The sequence below is a fragment of the Saccostrea echinata genome, unplaced genomic scaffold, assembly GCF_033153115.1.
Source record: "Saccostrea echinata isolate AGI-Se365-2 ecotype Australia unplaced genomic scaffold, CSIRO_AGI_Sech_v1 ptg000022l, whole genome shotgun sequence".
Taxonomy (NCBI): Eukaryota; Metazoa; Mollusca; class Bivalvia; order Ostreida; family Ostreidae; genus Saccostrea; species Saccostrea echinata.
This window is the reverse complement of record NW_026889771.1, coordinates 10,903,486-10,926,018: the sequence shown is the minus strand read 5'-3', so window position 1 is coordinate 10,926,018 and position 22,533 is coordinate 10,903,486. Positions and strand designations below refer to the sequence as shown.

Below are 22,533 nucleotides of genomic sequence, written 5' to 3'. Positions count from 1 at the left end.
ATTACATCATTAAAGACTAGATTCGTTTCAGGCATCCGTAGGCATAAATACATGCTGAAGAAAAGATGCCTTTTAACTGTTCTCCTTTCTCCTCCCATCAAACAACAATCTAATTAAAATTAGATGTTCCGAATCCGCTACCGTTTGAGAAGCGGTAGCGGATTCGGAACATCCAATTTTAATTAGATTGATCAAACAAATAATTCATACATGTGAACACGTTTTTGTTTATATACGCGTTTAATACCGGTACTATCATCAAACTGTATACAATATTTAGAAAATAAAAAAAATCTAGAATACTGCTATGCGTAGACGAACTGCCGTAGTTACAAATTTAAAAAGAAATCTTCAATAAACTTGAAATAACGCATAATTGAAGAACGATAAAAAAAATTCAGCAATAAGAACTTCAAAACTTCATCAGAATTAATGTAGCTTCTTTGTTATTCTATGTACTTGTACACTCTGATTTCATTGGTGTCAATATCCCCCACCCAGAGATTATACTTGTTATCCATTCCGATGGCTCTGATCCTCCTCTCAAGGGTAGACGCTGGGAGGCGGAGGATGAGGCAGAGAAATCTTCCATCTTTATCCAGCATGTGGACACTGTCATCCATGTGGTCATTGTTGTCGCAGACCAGGATGTTTCCCAGGACATCGGTGCATATTCCGCTGGGTTCGAAAATGGTTCCCGGTGGATGCCCGCCCTCGGCGTCGTAGTCAAAACGATGGTTTCCGGTCAGCCCTACAGCAACTACGACTTGTTTCTCCCAGTCCGAGGCTACGATGTCGCCATTAATGTTCTCGGCAATATAATGAGGACAGCTGTAAAGTCGCTTCTTGCTATTTTCGTCAAATTCGTACTGCTTCAGTTCTTTTCCTGATTCGCAATAGCGAACAACCTTGGCTTTTTCCATACTATCATCCATCATTCCCACCAACAGGTCAGAGGTTACATGAGACACGTGAATACTGATTGGTGTCCATCCTTTGAAAGTTACAAGGACCTTCTTTTTCTTCCCTGGAATGAGTTTGGAAATGCTATCATCATATTGGTCGATGAATAGCAGTTCGTCATCTTTGGTAACTGCATGAAATCCAGTGGGCTGTTGCTTGTAATGATGTGTCTTAATCTTCTGAATTTCGTTGCCCTTTGGATCAATTTCTACCAAATTTCCTAGCTCATCGCCCACCCAACACTTATTAGACTTCATGCAGGAAATATGCCGACATCTGTCAATATCTGGAACATGGATGGCTTTCACTTTCTGGATTTTCTTAGCAAGTTTGAGTTTCTTCGGATGGATGTTTTGCATTGGTCCCTGCAGGGATGCTGGAATGAATAATTTCCCGAATAAAGCTTCCAACGTTTCAGTATTCAACTCCCCCTCTTCAAAGGATGGAAGATCGTGGTGCAATTTTAAGCTTGGGATTTCTTTGAGTTTTTGGATTCTGTTGTAAATACTCATTAAATCACCGGATTCCATTTTCTTTCCTTTCTTTTCATATTCTTCTACAACTGCTTGTAGCAGAGCTATGTGTTCAGCCATTTTATGCTCTTCAGCCTTATATTCGTTTATAAGAATTTGTTCTATATCTGTTAGATCCTTCATATTCTTTGATGAAAATTCGTCTAACAAATCTTTCAACTGCCGAATTCTGGACGTCATGGTAGACCTAATTTGTGATAGCATATGCTTGCTTGTGTCTAGATTTTTACCCAATTCTTCTATAACTAGCCGACAGTTAGGAATGACGGTCTCCTTAATTTTACTTATCTGTTCACAACATTTGTCTTTCATTGAGACAACCATCTCACTGGCCGCAACGAATGAGTGGCCATGGTGCTTCTCCGTACTAATGCATCTCATGCATACCGGCTCCTCGCACTGTTGACAACAAAGCACCCCGCTGTCTTGGTCTGGATGTATCTTGCATTTCATTTTGGAAAGTGATGAAGTTACACTCTCATCGCTTATACAACTTCTGAAAATAAGAGACCAAATTCAGTAACAAACCCAAAATGAATGAATACTAAATAAATTCCCCTCTAGTCATGCTAGTCTAGTCCTAGGTATAACAATTTTAACGAGTTAGTTTAAATAGTTTTTGATAAATTATATCGCTAATTAAATTCTAATTTTCCTGTACACTCATCCTTTGTAGAAATTTTATCAGTGAACACATCGATAACACAGTCCTTGCACAATGAGGCCAATGACCTTGTTCACTGTTCCACAGAACTTTCTAGTATAAATAATGACATTTTCTTTTCTCTGTCACAAACAGTAAAAAATATATAAAAGCACACAGTCTGCGTTTTATACAAGCTAATCTTGGCTGCATGCATAAATAATACTGACAGGCCTATATGGCTTATTGATTTCGTATCTCCCTCTGACATTATCCCGATTTTCATCCTTCCCAACTTTCTGTGTGTGAAGATGCCATATTATTAACATGTTTTCCATAAATCAGCTGTATATTCCTAACAATTTTCATACGTACCCCATATATCCTATAAGAAAAACGGTGACCTAAATAAAACTGCATCACAAAATTATATGTTTTGGCTTGTCTTTGCTGTTTACATTTTTCTATGCCGGATGTCGACGTCACTTGTTTTTTATGTTGTTAACGAAAGATAACCCTCCCTCCTCCCCCCACTTTACATATTTTACTATTTTCCATACAGGCAACAAGGCTGTAGCTACACATCATTTTCTCAAGATTAAAAAAATATATATAAATATATATACATACTTGGTTGAATAACTTGAAAAAAGTTGATCATGGATCTTGTCTATCAATTTTATTTTGTTGGACACCAAATGAAAATAGTATTCCTAGCAATTAGCACTTTCATACTCATTCACCTTTACAGTTTTTGTATTTAATGACAAAACTTTTTTATTCTTATAGCTGGTGGATTTCTTCAAGCTGAAATTGAAATGCTATCTTGAAGTCGATAACAGACTATTTAAAAAAAAAAAAAAAGGGCAGCAACAGGAGCCCAGGGAATAGAAATTAAGGATTATTCACTAAGAAACTTTCCATCTTTCAAGGAATGGGGGCATACCCACAATTTAGTGCTTCGCACCTTAGCTTAAATCTTTGACTTCACATTAGCCTACACATTAGCAGAAATGAATATACACCACTGACTTTTTAAAATTCATATTCATGTCGAATAAAAAAAAATACGACCATTATGTCTATGAAATAGTTATACCCAAAAAAGTCTTACTAGATTGTAGAGGGAGGGGTTTGTCATGATATCTTTAAAAATTCTTTAAGTTTTTTTTTTTTTTTTTGGGGGGGGGGGGGGGGGTAAGGGGGATATTCCGAATGTGATAAAGATACATTTTTTATAATTTTTTTTAAATACATGCATGTATACGTCTGTATGCAAAATTTTTAATTTATGTTTTCGTAGTCATTTTCAAACAACAATAATTTTTGGACTTTGTTTTTTGGTAAGTGTACATTTCTTTCTTCTTTAGCAATATATATTCCAATTTGTAGATCAAACTTCCGCCAGAGTTCTGCTTGGGATAGGACAGAAGAAATTAAGGAGGATTTCCTTAAACACGACCAAGACGTCAGAACTGTGCTCACCAGAGAGAGAGAGAAACTCGTTTTGAAAAGAAATACAATTTTGTAAAATTGAGTTACTGCGTCGCCGTGTGTACGAGTTCAGAAATGGTTGAAATTCAATATTTATACATTAAAATTTCATAAAATTCTGACTCCTTAGATTTGTGTTTTATTTAATAACAACACTTCTTTCCAGTTCTGCTTATGTTGGTTTTCATGTCTTGCATGTTAATACCTCAAGAATAAATAAATCCTTGATTTTTTTTTACATTTTATTTTTGTCAAATGCTGCTCTTTGAAAGGAGAAACCATAACAAACATATTCACAGCCACATCAGGCCATATACTACTGAAAAAAATCTTGCTCAAAACGAGTCTTTGATCCCATCAATAAGGAAAACACATTTAAATTGAGACAAAAATCTTGAAAGAATGAAAGTCTATTATAAATCCAGGCTGTATCGTCCAAAAAGAAGAGCAGAACCACAATGCTCATTCCATCATAGGAACTGAAGAATTTAATATAATCTTTATCAGCTGAAGAGAATACATGTAGTCTAAATAGACAGAAAAGAACTGCAAGACTCAGGTCAAAGGAGCACCTGCTTCAGAATACTTGTATCTCATCCAATCTATGGCTTTAAGTATCAATATAATAATAATGAAAAATAAAAAAAATTTAGTACACTAGTCTTCTCTAGAAAGTTTTCTGTTATACTAGATATTATAGCATACAATTGTTCTGGGTTAGAAGTTAATTTTAAGTATCAATATAATAATAATGAAAAATAAAAAAAAAAAATAGTACACTTTTTCTTCTTTATCAAGTTTTCTATTATACTAGATATTAAAGCATACAGTAGTTAATTTTCTCAACAGCCAAAAGTCTCTATGTACATCTTGAATTTAACGCTCTCAAAAATGAACAAATTTCAAGTGAAAGGGGGTTGGGGGTGGGGGTATTTGTTACTAGGCTTAATGACTTGGTAAAATAAAGTCTCTTTAACTCTTTAAAAAATTTTAACATATATCTTAGACTAGATGACAGACAAGTTTTTATCAGAATAGCTTAGTGCTTTCATTGAGTTCAAAAAATACAACTTATAAAATCCAGAATTAAGAATTTGATTGCAGAAACTGTAGTTACATAGAGTGTGGGGAACTATGACCTACAAAATTACATAAGCAACATTTGAAATACCTTCAAAAACATTATTTTAGCGTTTTATTATTCATTTCAATTGTCAATTAATTACAGTAATGATTAATAAACAAGAGGCCCAGGGGCCACATCGCTCACCTGAGCACTATGGCTAGGAAAAAGCAGAAATCAGTTCAGTCTTGAAAGGTTGAAAAGTTTGAATAAAAAAGTGGTTTGGGGGGAGGGGGGGGTGTCATAAATTGAACAAATTTGAATCTACATTATCTGAGGATGCTTCCATTTAAATATGACCAATCATGGCTTTGCTGTTCTTGAGTAGAAGATTTTTAAAGATTTAACCTATGTATTCCTATGTAAAACTTTGATTGCCCATTGTGGCCCCACCTGATCCCCGGGGGTCATGATTTGAACAAACTTGAATCTACACTACCTGAGGATGCTTCCATGTAAGTATGACCAATCATGGCTTTGCTGTTCTTGAGAAGAAGATTTTTAAAGATTTTTCCTATATATTCCTATGTAAAACTTTGATCGCCCATTGTGGCCCCACCCGACCCCCGGGGGTCATGATTTGAACAAACTTGAATCTACACTATCTGAGGATGCTACCATTTAAATATGACCAATCATGGCTTTGCTGTTCTTGAGAAGAAGATTTTTAAAGATTTTTCCTATATATTCCTATGTAAAACTTTGATCGCCCATTGTGGCCCCACCCGACCCCCGGAGGTCATGATTTGAACAAACTTGAATCTATACTATCTGAGGATGCTACCATATAAATATGACCAATCATGGCTTTGCTGTTCTTGAGAAGAAGATTTTTTAAAGATTTTTCCTATATATTCCTATGTAAAACTTTGATCGCCCATTGTGGCCCCACCCGACCCCCGGGGGTCATGATTTGAACAAATTTGAATCTACACTACCTGAGGATGCTTCCACATAAGTTTCATATTTTCAAGCACAGTGGTTCTTGAGAAGAAGATTTTTTAATGATGCCATTAATTTTTCACGAATTCTTAATTATCTCCCCTTGGAAGAAGGTGTGGCCCTTCATTTGAACAAACTTGAATCCCCTTTACCCAAGGATACTTTGTGGCAAGTTTGGTTGAAATTGGCCCAGTAGTTCTGGAGAAGAAGATGAAAATGTGAAAAGTTTACAACAACGACGACGCCAACGCCAACGCCAACACCAACGACGACGACGACGACAGACAACGGACAAATTTTGATCAGAAAAGCTCACTTGAGCCTTTGGCTCAGGTGAGCTAAAAACAAACCTCCCAAATGTAATGGAAAAAATTTTTAAAACAAATATTTAACACATATAAAGATCATTCATAATTGATAAAAAAACAACACAAGAATGATCTGTATATAAACATGCTTACATTTTTTTAGACTTACATGTATATACATAATGTTATTGTAAAATAATTAGACAAATATTTTTCACACATACACATACCATAATGGCATAACAATAGCTGCAATATTATAGAGGAATGGCTCAGAATTCCTTGTTCATTTTTTTAAGACTAATAATTTACCTTAATAATTTCAGGGCATCTAATTAATATCTTTTTTTTTTAAATTTAATTCAAAACAAAAAGATAAAGATGAGCAATATGCATATGTATATTCAGACAGATGTGCACAGCATATTGACTACTGTTACATGGGTTTAGCAGACAAGTTTGGAATGTTTCATGATCAAATTTTGTTTTGTTTTTTTTTTAAAGAAAAATATTTAAACCTGGAAAGCAAAAATGGTCAAAATTCATTTCTTAAGTACAGACCCTGGATTACATTTATCCTTGGGGTTTCTTTAACCTTTTATTTTTATATTGTGTCTTGAGGAGACCTTGTCCATATGTTTCTTTGTAACATTGCAAAGAACAAAACAACAATATACCTTCCATACCATTTCAAGCTTTGGGGCATAAAAAATGTTATGCAAACATACAAGTCTCCAGTAAATTAAATAGCAAGTTATTCAATTTCTTTGTTGCCATTATAACTTTGAAAATTTGAATAGAAAATATATAATATTTCTTTTCTTAAAACAGAGATCAACATACATGTACATGAACATGTAAAACTCAAAATACACATAAAGCTATATAACCCAAACAAATCCGAAATAATGGTTCTTCAAATATAGTGCCTGTGTAATGATTGAGAAATGCTTGCATGAAAATAACTTTCAAAAATATTTGACTGAAGGAATTAATATACATATTTGTGGGTGTAACTAGTTAATAAATAGAAACTTTTCTTTCAGATTTTTAAATACACTGTAAAATATGGTTATTTAAAGCTACAAATACATCTTCATTCATAATTTTAGCTCCTTTTGAGATTTTATGTATTGCATAAATATCACACCAATTATTACACAATTAATTGACTATATATTTACAAAGAAAATAGCATTTGTTCAAAATGTTCACATCTTGATGCTATCTTAATTTGTCTCATAAGGCACTTTGAATGCTAAATTCCAAATTCCCCAAATATATTGAACTATATATCACCATTGTAACATCAAAAAGGATAATGTAATATTGTATGTAAAGAGAAAAAAAGAGATAAAAATTGTTGTTCAGCCATTTGAAAACATGAACAATATCTTCCATCAATATCATTCTATAGGGATAAAATACTGGAAGCCATGCATGGAGTTAAAGATATATATCAATTCAATGTGGTAAATTTCAGATATATATAAAACGTGACAAGAATATTATTTACCTGAATGTGCAGTCAATATAAAAATATATTTTTGTGATTGAAAAAAGTAATATGGATAACAAAGATTTCACGTACAAAACAGTGGAAGCACTTGCAGTAATGGAAGCACTTCATGTTATCTCCATCAGAACTGTTTCACAATTATAAATCATTTTTATATAAAGATACATGTACATTTTACACAGTTAAAAAAATGTTCATCTTTTGTTCAATAATAAATATAATTAATGTATTTTTAACCTTAAATGAGCAACATTTGTGGATTTCAAGAGCTTTGGTTTCATTGTAAATTGATTTGAGACAATCAATGAACTAGCAAATAAAAAACGTACCGGTACTTGAAATTTATAATCAACCTCCTTGATTTTTTTTCCCAAAAATAGGACATATTAATTCTCGTGATATAGAAAAAATTTCCAATATATATCTTCCTTTAATAGCAAAAACATGCTAAACTCAGTTTGCAGTTTTAAATTTATGTACATGTATTTCAAAATAAATAACATGACAAATTCTGAACACCCTCAAGAGCAATATAGGAATTCAAAGAAAGAAATAGGCATTAAATACAATGTATGAAGCTCATCTTTTTCAACACATGAAATATATATGTATATTATATATCACAGGCACTTTGATCCCATAAAGCAGAAAAAGAATGCTGAAAATTGAACAGGAATAAAAATATAAAATTTCTATAATTCATGCATGAATTCTCCCTTTCAAATTCTCAAAAAAAAAATGTTGCAAAACATGTATGACATTACTATGCAATCAGCACAGCAACGTGTAGTTTCTAGCTACTTATCTTCATATACTTGATACCTAATTCTACCACACAAAATAAAATTATTCCATAACATATTTAACGCCTTTTCAACATCGATAAATTATGTATTAGGCTGCCTGGCAAGATTATTTGATAGTTGTATGTACACATAATTAAAGTATTATGTTAAACTTCATAAATATATATAAATAATTCAATATTAAAATATAGTCATGAAAGTGGTGAGTTTTATAATGGATATAAATTTCATGAGATCTTAATATCACTCTGTTGGAAAACTTTCACACATTTCATCACGTGGATTCAGAGTGCAGTGAATGGATTTAAATCTGAAATACGTAAAAAAAAAAAAAATCAAAAAATTATGTCAATATATTCAATATCGGAATTATTAGCATACTTATTTTTCCATGCATAATATTTTCAGAATGACCACCCATACTTGTAACAGTTACATTTTAAGGTTCATAAACCCTCTGATCACTCATAATGTTGCTTTAACTCTTATGATTTTCCAAAAGAAATGTATTTTATAAGTAAAATAAAAACAATTAAAGCATAGCTTGTGGGCCAAATTAAGACAAAAAGGCACTTCAACTTGGCTAATTTATGAAGGATTAATAGACATTTATGTCATTAAGAGTTGTCTCTCTTATCAAAGTATCAATGAACCTTAATTCACATCTATTATGGTCATTACACTATTGAAACTTACTATGTATAGTCACATTAAAATGCCAAATATTTGATATGAGGAAAACCAGACTGCATTAGTTTAATTATCAAATATCATTAGATAAAAACAAAAGATAAATCAGTAACACACTAATATTATTGCTGCTCTAACATTTTTATCAGATGCCATCCCCTTCCCCCCTCCCACAGAAAAATCACTCCTCACTGTTACCATACCTCCAAGGACAAATGATTCTAAGGAAATCCAGTAAATTATAACTACATGTACATGTTTACAATTATTGTAAATTATATAATCCTTCTTGAATTCTATTGTCTTTATTATGAATAATCACATTGTAGACCTGCAGATGTATCATTTTCTCAGACAGGGTTCGACATTAACTTTTTTTACCTTGGTGGACCGAAGGTCCACTAGTCAAAAAATATTGGTGGGCCTTCTCAAATTCTGGTGGACCTTTATGAATGTTTGAATTAATGAATGAATTCATAACACAAGGCTTGAAATCAACTTACGTACCCAGTCTCGTCAGACTAATAAAGTATAAGTTTAACCAGTCAACAGAAACAAATCAATTAGTCAGGAATTTTCAGCAATATTGTGAAACATATTTTCAATATTTAAAAAAAAGAACACAATCTACATCTTCAAACAATTTGTTATTTTAATATCATTTATTTACAATGGTAAAAACCTGCATGTATTTAGCTTCCAACGGTAGATACAATTTATAATCCCAATAATTGAGTTGTTCATATAAACAAATGGATTTTTCATGTATCTATGGCTAGAATACTTTTTACTACGATGCAAAACTGACAAAAGTATATTTATTTATTTATTTATTTATTTATTTTAATTATTATTTATTCAAATAAACTGTGATCATATGATTCTTTTATGTGATATAATGTATACTGTATAGCAGGAAAAAAAACAGGAACTGCAGATTATGTATTCATAAAATATAAATCACACCTGTTTGAGGACAATGCATAAATGCAGCTGTCAATCAATTCTCATTATATCCAAACCTGGCCATCAGAGTGCGTTCAGGCGTGAAGTGATTTCTTATTTTCACACCTTTCTGTGCATTAAACAAGCAAAGGACAGACTGACCAATTTGGCTCAAATTTTACATGCTTCTTTTTCAATGTCCGTGTTGAATGTTCTTGCAGTCAATGTTATTAATATTGTAGTCATCAATTTAATATTACATGTAAAATATATATTTAGTCGCTAGGTTCCCCTGATTACCCAAAATAAATTATACCCTATTTATTTCTTGTAAAATATAAGTATGGATGAATTAATCGTTGATTTACAGATGTCGATTTATAGAAAAAGTGGAATTACCGTTTTTTCTTTAATATGGTGTTTAATTTTTAAGTGGACCGACGGTCCACCTAGTCCAGAACATTTGGTGGACCTTCCAATTTTTTGGTGGACTCGGGCCACCGGTTCACCGTTAGTGTCGAACCCTGTCAGATGTTGTATAATTTGTATGATAGTATCATTTGATCTGATATTGTATCATTTGTATGATACTTGTACCCAATTCATCTATAAATACCTTGTGGGATCCTCCTTCAAACTGAAACCAGGGACACTGGCCACATTCTGGTCATGATAACTCATGGTAATCTGCAATCAAGGTCAAGTACAATAGAGCAAACGTTTTACTGGACTTATCTCATATAGCTAATTAATAGCTAATTAATATACTACTCATTGCTAAAAAATTATTCATTATGACATATTACACTTACATGCATACCAGGTAAATAAACCATTTTTAAGCTAGAAAGGTTTATCGTATACAATTAAAGAAGGACAAAGAAATGATAAATACAGTCAAACCTCTTTATCTCAAACTCAATGTGACCAAGAAAAACTTCAAGATATCAAAGGGTTTGAGATACTGATGTAAAGTGTACGACACAATCAAATAAAATATTTGCATGACAATTTATCAGAACTTGACTCTTACATGTTTCTTAGGGTCCTTAATTCTGGACTGAGATTCTAAATGTGAATGAAACAATTCCACTCGGGTGAGTTCAACCTTTAAAAGGTGATCTGAAACAAAAAAGTTATCCTCAACAGTCTATCCAAACCATTTTCTTTGTTTCTGGGTATTTCTTTTGATTGTCTACATATTGCATGACACTAAATGTGGATTCTCTGAATCTTCAAGTTATAATTAAGTTATAATAGCAATTAACCTAGATAATAAATGTTTGAATATGTAGCAGTTTATGTGGATAATCACTCTGTATATACTTATAATTTCAACTCCTTCTCCAAAAATCTAATACCTTAATTATGCAATGTATATGGAAAAAATAATAATTCTGAACATAATTAATAGTCTAAATATGACCATTCCTTATTATTTAAATGATCAATGTATATGTACTTACTTATTATGTATCCAACTGTGCAATCATCTGGCAGTCGAATGGAATCCCCTACTTTGGTTAGTTTTCCACCACTGTAAAAATAAAACATTACATGTAAAGCAAACTCTTGATTTATGCTCAGTTTCCAGAAAACAAATACAAGAGGAGACTTGATCATTAAAAAGAATTTGTATAGATGATTGTATGTTAAACATGCAATTATAACCATACTAACAAATGTGTATAAAAAAATTCTGAATCCTTCAAAGAGCATGGTGTACAGAAAATAAAATAAAATTTAAGAAACCCATCTAATTAACTCTTCACTGTGTAGATTTTTCCACCCCACCCCCCCCTCTCTCTCTCTATTTTCACCAACTGTGGACCAAGTAATTTCAGAGCCCCCACTGAATTCAATTCTCTCTGTTGAAGCAAAGGTCTAATTCTTACCCTGCTTCTGGAACCATAGCAATACCAAGAGCTCTGCTGATACAGAATCCAGCACCGCCAGTCGCAAACCAGAATGCTACCTTTTGCTGCAAGACACAAAATTCTTCATTAACCCTTCAAATGCTTAAATTTCAAAGCAATTTATATTTCACAGATCTAATGAATTTTGAAAAAGTTTAGATGGAAAGGGGGTGGTTGGGGATAGGTAATTATGGGTAGGCATAATGACTTCATGGAAAACATATTTCATGTAACAAAACATGCAAAATGCTGCCAATTTATATATAAATGTAAATGACAATTTTATCAATAACAAGAGGCCCAGGGGCCACATCGCTCACCTGAGCACTGTGGCTAGGGAAAAAGCAAGAATCAGTTTAGTATTGCAATGCTTAAATGCATAAGTGGTCCCGACCTACCCCTAAAAGGGAGGGGGGTATGATTTGAACAAAATTGAATCTACACTAACTAAGGATACTTATATATATTTTTTTTTTTTGACTGTGACTTTTTTCCTACAATTTAAACTTTCACTGTGGCCCCTACCTACCCCTAAGGGTCATGAATTGATCAAACTTGAATCTACACTATCTGAGGATGCTTCCATATAAATATGACCAATCATGGCTTTGCTGATCTTGAGAAGAAGATTTTTTAAGATTTCTCCTATATATTCCTATGTAAAACTTTGATCATCCATTGTGGCCCCACCCTAACCAGGGGGTCATGATTTGATCAAATTTGAATCTACACCACCTGAGGATGCTTCCATATAAATATGACCAGTCATAGCTTTGTTGTTCTTGAGAAGATTTTTTGAAATTTTTCTTATATACTCCTATTTAAAACTTTGATTGTCCATTGTGGTCCTACCTACCCCCCAGGGTCATGATTTGAACAAATGTGAATCTACACTACCTGAGAATGCTTCCATATAAATATGACCAATCATAGCTTTGCTGTTCTTGAGAAGAAGGTTTTTAAAGATTTCCCCTATGTATTCCTATGTAAAACTTTGATCGCCCACTGTAACCCCACCCTATCCCAAGGGGTCATGATTTGAACAAACTTGAATCTACACTATCTGAGGATGCTTCCATGTATATATGACCAATCAAGGCTTTGCTGTTCTTGAGAAGAAGGCTTTTAAAGATGCTCCCTATGTATTCCTATATGTAAAACACTAATTGCCCACTGTGGCCCCACCCTACCCACGGGGGTCATGATTTGAACAAACTTAAATCTTCACTTCCTGAGGATGCTTCCATATAAATATGACCAATCAAGGCTTTGCTGTTCTTGAGAAGAAGATTTTTAAAGATTTTTCCTATGTATTCCTATGTAAAACTTTGTTTGCCCACTGTGGCCCCACCCTACCCCTGGGGGTCATGATTTGAACAAACTTGAATCTACACTACCTGAGGATGCTTCCACATAAGTTGCATATTTTCTAACACAGTGGTTCTTGAGAAGAAGATTTTTGAAAGATGCCATAAATTTTTCATGAATTTGCAATCATCTCCCCTTGGAAGAAGGCGTGGCCCTTCATTTGAACAAAGTTGAATCCCCTTCACCCAAGGATAATCTGTGCCAAGTTTAGTTGAAATTGGCCCAGTAGTTCTGGAGAAGAAGATGAAAATGTGAAAAATTTACCACAACAACGATACCAACGACAACGACGACAGACAACAGACAAATTTTGATCAGAAAAGCTCACCTGAGCCTTTGGCTCAGGTGAGCTAAAAACTAATTATTAATGTATCATCTTGAAGCTATCTTGCCTGCAAATATAACACAGAGACTGAAGGTTAAGTCAAAAGTTAAAATAAGTATAACATACTTCAAGAACAGTATTCCAATACAGAACAAGAGCCCCATGGGCCACATCGCTCACCTGAGCACATTCGCAAGGCAGAAGCACAAATCAGTTCAGTATTGAAAAGATTACCCGGGGGGGGGGGGGGGGGGGGGGGGGGGGGGGCTTGAATTTTAAACTTCCTGATGATGCTTCCATGTCAATACAACAAATGGCTTTGTTGTACTTGAGATGATTTTTAAAAAAATTTCCCATATATTCCTTTGTAAAAATTTGATCCCCCATTGTGGCTCCTCCCTATCCCAGGGGTCATCATTTGAACAAACTTGAATCTACACTACCTGAGGATGCTTCCATATCAATATGACTAAACATAGCTTTTCTGTTCTTGAGAAGAAATTTTTTTCTATATGTTCTTATGTAAAACTTTCGATCCCCCTATTGGGCCCCACCCTACCCTCGGGGGTCATCATTTGAACAAAATTGAATTTACACTACCTGAGGATGCTTCCATATCAAAATGACTAAACATGATTTTTAGTTCTTGAGAAGAAGATATCTTCCTATATGTTCCTGTGTAAAATTTTCGATCCCCCATTATAGCCCATCCCTATCCCCTGGGGTCATCATTTTAACAAACTTGAATCTACACTACCTGAGGATGCTTCCATATCAAAATGACTAATCATGGCTTTGCAGTTCTTCATCAGAAGATATCTTCCTATACATTTCTATTTCAGACTTTTATCCTCCATTGTGGCCCCACCCTAACCCAGGGGGTCATGATTTGAACAAACTTGAATCTACACTACCTGAGGATACTTCCACATAAATATGATCAATCAGGGTTTTGCTGTTCCTGAGAAGAAGATTTTTAAAGATTTTTCCTATATATTTCTATGTAAAACTTTGATCCTCCATTGTGGCCCCGCCCTACCCCCGGGGGGTCAGGATTTGAACAAACTTGAATCTACACTACCTGAGGATACTTCCACATAATTATATATAAATATGATCAATCAGGGCTTTGCTGTTCCTGAGAAGAAGATTTTTAAAGATTTTTCCTATATATTTCTATGTAAAACTTTGATCCTCCATTGTGGCCCCTCCCTACCCCCGGGGCGTCAGGATTTGAACAAACTTGAATCTACACTACCTGAGGTTGCTTTCATATAAATATGACCAATTAGGGCTTTGCTGTTATTGAGAAGAAGATTTTTAAAGATTTTTCCTATATATTTCTATGTAAAACTTTGATCCTCCATTGTGGCCCCGCCCTACCCCCAGGGGTCATGATTTGGACAAACTTGAATCTACACTACATGAGGATGCTTCCATATCAATATGACCAATTAGGGCTTTGCTGTTATTGAGAAGAAGATTTTTAAAGATTTTTCCTATATATTTCTATGTAAAACTTTGATCCTCCATTGTGGCCCCACCCTACCCCCGGGGGGTCAGGATTTGAACAAACTTGAATCTACACTACCTGAGGATGCTTCCATATAAATATGACTCAGCATGGCTTTGCTGTTCTTGAGAAGAAGATTTTTAAAGGTTTTTCCTATATATTTCTATGTAAAACTTTGATCCTCCACTGTGGCCCCGCCCTACCCCCGGGGGTCATGATTTGAACAAACTTGAATCTACACTACCTGAGGATGCTTCCACATGAGTTTCATCTTCCCTGGCTTTGTGGTTCTTGAGAAGAAGATTTTTAAAAGATGCTTTTAATTTTTCACTAATTCTTTATCATCTCCCCTTAAAAGAGGGCGTGGCCCTTCATTTGAACAAACTTGAATCCCCTTCACCCAAGGATACTTTGTGGCAAGTTTGGTTGAAATTGGCCCAGTGGTTCTTGAGAAGAAGTCGAAAATGTGAAAAGTTTACAGACGGACGGATGGACAGACAGACAGACAGACAGACGGACAGACGGACTACAGACAAAATGTGATCAGAAAAGCTCACTTGAGCCTTCGGCTCAGGTGAGCTAAAAAGAAAATGCATTATGTGCAAAGTGTATAAAATAATCTCTAGACAAAACATACTAGTATTTCTTACAGTTCATTACGTGCTTCTTGACAACATTTGAAACTGCAGAAATATTTTTTTCAGCTCCATTTTAATTAAAATCAGATCCTTTGATCCCCTCACAGTGATAATTACTCAAGAGTAGCAATCTAACTGAGCAGATGAAAAGATCTGATTTTATAACTCTATCATATTTTTCCATGAGTTTCATGAATTATTTCAAAGACATTCATCATCATGTGGTAAATTAAAAAGTCATGTAGTTTTAACAAAGGATGAATCTCTGCCATTCAGTTAACTGAAAGTCTACTGAAAGGTGACTGAATGACAGAGCTCTGCCATTCAGTTACATTTCCAGACCTTTCAGTCACCATTCAGTTGACAGAATGGTACAGGTTCATCCTGTTTAACATCAGAGATAGCAACTACTGGTAGGCGAGATTCAAACTAGGTCAATCATGACAAAGAGATGACTAGTCACTAACGGTCAGTGGATACTATACCTACCCCTTCATTAGTCCTACTCTGGATTTCTAGAGGGTGACTTAAGCTGGGTTTGCCTAAATACCATTTGTCTGAGTGGTTATACTTCTGTAAAAGTTTTACCAGCTGATCAGTGTTGAGATAATTGTCATCATCCACATGACAAAACCACCTGTCAATCACAAGGGAAAAATTGTTACAAAGAATGCAATGATGTCATACATGAAGTTTTTAAAAAGGACATAAAAAGCAATGATATTTATTTATTTACATGTACACTATATTCAAAAAGTATTGTATTAACATAAGTACATGGAAACCCACTTTCAACTTAGGGGAAGAAAAATACTGGGGGGGGGGGGGGGGGGATAACTATGTAAATAAAATTTTTTGAATTAATCTTTTTCTCCCACACAAATTTCAATAAATTTCATCAAGGGACAGTCCTCTTTCATCCTAGAAACATGAGAAATATTCATGTTATGTTACAATGAATACTTCTACAAAAATGTCAAACCAACTAAAATTAACACACTTTGAAAATTAATCAATTAATCAAATCAAAACTAAAAAAAAAGACATCTGAAACTCACACTTATTTATTACAAGCTTATTTTAATGTCAAAAACACCAGTAAACACCAATGACATTATCCATATCATGTTAGTGGGAAAAATCATCACCACAGTTACCTTTCTTGATTTTGGACTGATATGATATACAAAAACATATTATTACACAAGTAAACTGGAAATTATTTTGTTTTTTTTTTTAATTAAAAGCAAAACAAAACAAAAAAAGAAAAAGAAAAGAAACCTAGGGGAAAAAATCCATCATTTTAAAATTTAAAAAAAATGCTTGACATAAAACATCAATCCACTAACATTTTGAATACATGTATTCAAAATATTCCACTTACACATGTTGAAATGTTGAACTTCATAACCAGTTGATAAAGTATGAAGAAAATTATGAAAAAATAATTTAAAGCTAGGAAGGACATGTAGATTATTGCTATATGCATATACATGTATAAAGAACACAATCAGATAAGTTTAACAAAGCAGCCAAGTCCCTAAAAATATTCCATAATTTTTCTATCTAATTGTATTAATAATGTCTATAGAAGTTAGAACTTAGCAACTGTATAATGAAGTTAATTTGCCTATATTTCAAAAGGATATATTCTATGAATAAGATATATAATAAGATATATAATATAATAAGATATTATAAGATATTATATTTAATATATAAGATATATAATAATAACATATTATATGATATTATATCAATAAACAGGAGGGATGAGTAAACATATGAACATCTATATTTTTTTACTAGATGTAAACTTGTGACATATTTGTGTACATGCTTTTACCTTTTATTTGAGTCTATGAAAAAGTCAAACTCTTTGGCCATTTTGCAGCAAAGGGATTTCCTAAAAGGAGAAATACATACAAGTAAAAAAATAAATTATACATCATATGCATGCACATCAAATTTTCAATTTAGAGATTTTCAAAATTAAAATATTGGAAATAAATCATGTATATAGTTTATAGATGTATTTTGATTGATTTGCATCACATTCTATTTGATTTTATTGTAATAAAGATGTATTAGGAGTTTGCATAAAAAAAACACCACCATACAGCATAACATGTAAAGTGAAATGCCATGGGCTAGAAATTTTTTCTTAAAGTTTGAAAGCTAGTACTTAAAAAGGTAGGGGAAGCATGATAAGCTTTATTACTTTTTAAAGCTATTAATCAAGGTACTGTAGCTGCAGTTAGCAAACACTGTCTTGCAAAAATTAAATATGGACTGTCCTTTTAAAATTTGTGTGAACCCAAGTACCTTTATTAGATTAAAGTAATAATGTTCTTCAAATAATTCTTGATATTTTAAAAAGTCTCACAGTACATAGCAAAAATTAATCACAAATTTCAGATTCAAAGGACCATCCTTTCCTCAAATCTTTGCAAAAAGAATTTAGCACATCTTTGGATTAAATACACCTAAGAGAAATTTAAATAATACACCAGCTCCTTCATACTTAAAATCTATAAAGGTATCAAGGCAAAGAATATAAAATGAATTTTTTGATGTACTCCAATTGTGCTGTCAAAACACCCCTACACAATCAATTTTTTAGTACTGGGTACTCTATTTTACTTCTGTCATTGTTTCCAATCCAGGGAAATACAGATTGTCCATTTCATTTCCATACTTAGGATTTATAATTTCTCAAAGATGCTTTTTCAGATTGAAAATTTTTAAAGCAATATAATTATAAATATTAAATCTGTCTAGCTGTCCCGTGTATACATTGTACTCAAAACATTAATAAATTTCCAAGTCTGTGATTTTAAGGATGATTATCAATATGTTAGATGTTTAAAAAAAAACTACCTACCCACCTTGAAAAATGTGAGTCACAGCACATCAAACAAACTTTTTTAATGATTGCCCAAACATATATATGTTTGCCAGCTGTTCTATTACATAAAGACACAACAGTAACTTGAATCTTCTCTCTGGAATACATACCTATAATGACTCTCTGGACAGTTTGTATTGATCACATGGCCATCTTAAAATTAAAGAAAAAAATTAATTAAAACAATTCTAGATCATAATTACATGTATATTTTCACATACTACAGATCTGATCTAAATTCAGTCAGTAAAAGCATTTACACATATAAATTTATATCACATGTTTAATCTAAACTTAAAGCAAAGTGTTCAGACATTACAAATATTAACAATTTCAGATTCTTGGAATGTCAATTGTAATTTTTACAATTATTGTTTTTAAAGATGAAGATGACTGCCAGGGGCTTGACAGAACAAGATAATAGCATCTTTGTGAAACATCATGCCTCAACAGTCTAGATAAATTTTCATGGTAGCTAACTTGATTTGACTATGTTTTACTTGACAGTGATTGTTACCGGTATCACTATCCTAACTAAACGTAAACTTTATACATTATCAGATGGTTCAAAAGTTATGGCTCAGTGGAGTTTTAAAAGTCAGGTGAATGTACAGACAGAGAAAACAAAACAGTCATAGACCTATCATATACCTATCATATACTCATTTGTTCTAATGTGAAGCACAAAGAAAACCTATTTCTATCATGTTTATTAAAAGAATTTCAATAAATTCTTAACAATTTATTATATATATATATCAGACTCTACTTTTTTGAAAAGCAAATATATAACTAAAAATCCATGAAGTATGCCTTGATTAAATCAACATAACTTACCTCTGAAATTTTATTATCAAATTTTACTTTCAAATAAATTCATCACTATGAGATTTGAAAGTACATGGAAATTTACCTACCTGGCATTTTCTCGCTGAGAGACAAGTCATCCCTGTCTGTGAAAATGTAAGTCTGTAAAAACAAAACCACTCATCAAGTTAGATGATAGGAATGTGTACATGCACAAAACTGTCCAAACAAAACTAACGTCCCCATGGAGCACACTTGCCATACACAATCACAAGCATATTAGAAAATCTGTATAAAATAAATTCTCTTCGATTTTTATAAACATTTAATTTCCTTTCAATAACAGTCTTAATTCTTGCTCTGGGTTTAATAACTTAATATAATGACATCCTCATTCAAATCATTTTAATTAATGAGCAAGTATGTGTCAAATAGTATAAGCTATCTATATCTCCAGATAACTTTGCTATAGCTGGAGAAAAAAAAAATGTGCACTTCTAAATCTTCAGACTTTGCCCAAATGGCCTTAGCTCAAGGTAAAGATTCATCTTCTGTGCCAAGTTATGGCACTTAGCTTAACTTTGAAATGTGATGGGCAGGGATTTCAATAACTTTGAAGTGGAGATGTGAATTTATTCATTTAAAGAGAATGTTTTAGAAACATTTTCAATTATAGTTTATTTTTTTAAATTTAAAGTGGGAAATTCTGATCATTGAAATGATGAAAAATCTCCTCCTGTCTCCCTGTAATCCTGGATGGGAGAATAAAAATATCCCCCCCCCAAAAAAAAAAAAAATGAGTATTTCCTGACATCTAAATCTTTGACCTTGACCTTGGTAAAATGACCTTGGTTTATAAATCCTGTATATCAAGTAAATCTTCCTAATATGAATTCTTGATCATCTACCATTTCTTCCAAAATTTTCAAAATAATTAAGATTTGTACAATTGGATAGTTTTACAATTCTTAGCCCTGTGACCTTCAACAAATGACCTTGGTTTTCCTAATCAAGAGAGCCCAACTTCATTGACAAGCAAGAGCCTCTTAAAGTTTCTCAATCACAATGTCATGGCCTCGATAATAGTTGGCTGGACAGTCTCATGCAGATGGTGACATCTCCTCTAAAAAATTAATTGTCAGAAAACATAAGCTTTTTAATATTAATTGATATAGGCCTACAGTTGAACTTCGGTATCTGGAACAGGGATATATCAAATACCATCTAGGGTGAATTCACCATGCATCGGACACATACCTTGCTTCAGACAACTTCAAGCAATAAACTTTCATTGAACCTGAGTCACCCCATGTTTTTACTTGTTTCTTTCTTAAAGATGAAGAATTAAACTTTTTAACAATGTCGATTTTTATTTTCATGTTGTGATAAAAATACCACAAGAATGGCCTTGAAATTACGTCATATTTTACATCATCAAAGGGGAGTAACCAGATTTTTACGATTTTGCAATTTTTAGAGTTGTCGTTCTTCTAAATAGATGTCAACAGAACGGGTCGGACCTTGGTAAAATTTGTCAATGATTGATAATATTACAGAAATTTTCAAAAATTTTACTTCAATGTTTGTATAATATATTTTAGAGTTGTTTTTAACTAGTATGTTTATTTCACCGTACATCGGACACAAATTAACCATGCATCGGACATTTTCTGATGCATGGGTAATTACTTCCATTTTCATGTAAAACCCAAATGACAGCTGTTTTTTTTTTTTTACGGAAATAGAAAATAGAAACTCTAAATTTTCAGAGAAAATACAAATTATTGATATATGACTAGAAGTGGACTCAATTTATTTCTTTAAAATAGATGATTATAACACACGAGACAAAGGCGCGAGTTGCCATATTACTCGCATTGTAAAGCCTTTCTAAGGCGATGTGATGCAACTAAAATCTCTTCATATTTGTGGATCAAATTAGTCATTCATTAGAAGGTTAATTTTTAAATAAAAGATAAAAATGTTTCGACATCACTAATTTTAAAGCACCGAGATCAAGGTATGATATTTTTCTGGTTTAAATATCGTAAGTCCGATGCATGGTGAATATTGTCCGATCCATGGTAAATTCTGACTTATTTCGAAAAAATCGGTTTTTAATGACATTTTCTCAATAAATAGGGCACGGTTGTGTCAAAAATTTATATTTTAACCACATACTACATGTTAAGTTCCATTTTGATAATATTCGGTCGGTAGCGATATCATTAGAACTTGTTGAAGTGCAAGGGTGTCTGATGCATGGTGAATTCACCCTATGTCGAAGCGATTTAGAAGTCACAATCACTTCTCCTTTAAGCATTTTACCCTTAATATCTCAGATATCGATCTTTAGGTTTTTCTTGGTCCTACCGAGTTCGAGATAACGAGGTTCGACTATAACTCATAGTCCTGATGTGTGGAATTCATCAATTTATTAACATGTCATTCCACATGCTAAATACAAACAAGTCAAACTGTCATAATTAACAAAAATATGTTTCTACTGAGCTGAGTTGATGAGTCACCTGTTTTCTGCAAGTTGAGATCCATGTTTCCAAAAGAAGCTTCATTCTCGTTTCGTGGAATGATGATGTCGTTTTTACTGAAATAAACACATCATTTATATCCGTGGCCTTGATATCACTGTTTTCCAAACTTTTTGGGGAGAGTTTTGTCTTCTTTTTCTTTTCTTTGTGAACATGTAAATCAATTTCGGGACTAAATGATTTGGCACTTCTCTGGCTCCTAAAAACTTTGCTCTCGGGCCGTACTATGTCACTTCCGAACGATTCAACAAGTGGCTCTTGTTCGCCGCCATGTCCATCTTGCAAACTTTGTAAACTTTCCAATGATGAAGATTTGTCCCAGTAAAATAACACAACCAATAAAAGAAAGCCACTTAAAGAAATTAAAGTCTTGACAACTTTTTTAAAAGTTATCCTCATCACTTTACACTAGCTTTGAGTAAGATTTGTACCTCATTCCGATACACTCTCTTGTATTTACCCTCGTAAAGTGAACATTTTCACACGGTCCAATTTATTATTAGAAATAGGGGACAAAGGTTGTGTCCCAATTACCCCATCGGA

General features: G+C 33.1%; 1 protein-coding gene across 1 annotated transcript; it reads right to left on the bottom strand.

The window, feature by feature from the left end:
* Positions 1–425: 425 nt before the first annotated feature.
* Positions 426–22,514, bottom strand: LOC133190710 (uncharacterized). The gene is made up of 11 exons (XM_061326397.1): positions 21,970–22,514; positions 19,552–19,603; positions 18,745–18,787; positions 17,573–17,632; positions 16,216–16,363; positions 11,862–11,947; positions 11,433–11,503; positions 11,000–11,088; positions 10,583–10,653; positions 8,579–8,641; positions 426–1,992 (listed from the first exon to the last, which is right to left on the bottom strand). Exons 1-11 carry the CDS (start codon positions 22,387–22,389, stop codon positions 447–449), a joined length of 2,649 nt encoding a protein of 882 aa, XP_061182381.1. The 5' UTR covers positions 22,390–22,514; the 3' UTR covers positions 426–446.
* Positions 22,515–22,533: the final 19 nt, after the last annotated feature.

Excerpts from the sequence above, each read along its gene's own strand:
- LOC133190710 (XM_061326397.1), bottom strand. The coding sequence starts at position 22,389 with ATGAGGATAACTTTTAAAAAAGTTGTCAAGACTTTAATTTCTTTAAGT. Across the intron at positions 11,504-11,861 it reads GCTATGGTTCCAGAAGCAGG|TGGTGGAAAACTAACCAAAG; the intron begins GTAAGAATTAGA and ends TTATTTTTACAG. Across the intron at positions 1,993-8,578 it reads TGTGAAAGTTTTCCAACAGA|AAGTTGTATAAGCGATGAGA; the intron begins GTGATATTAAGA and ends TCTTATTTTCAG.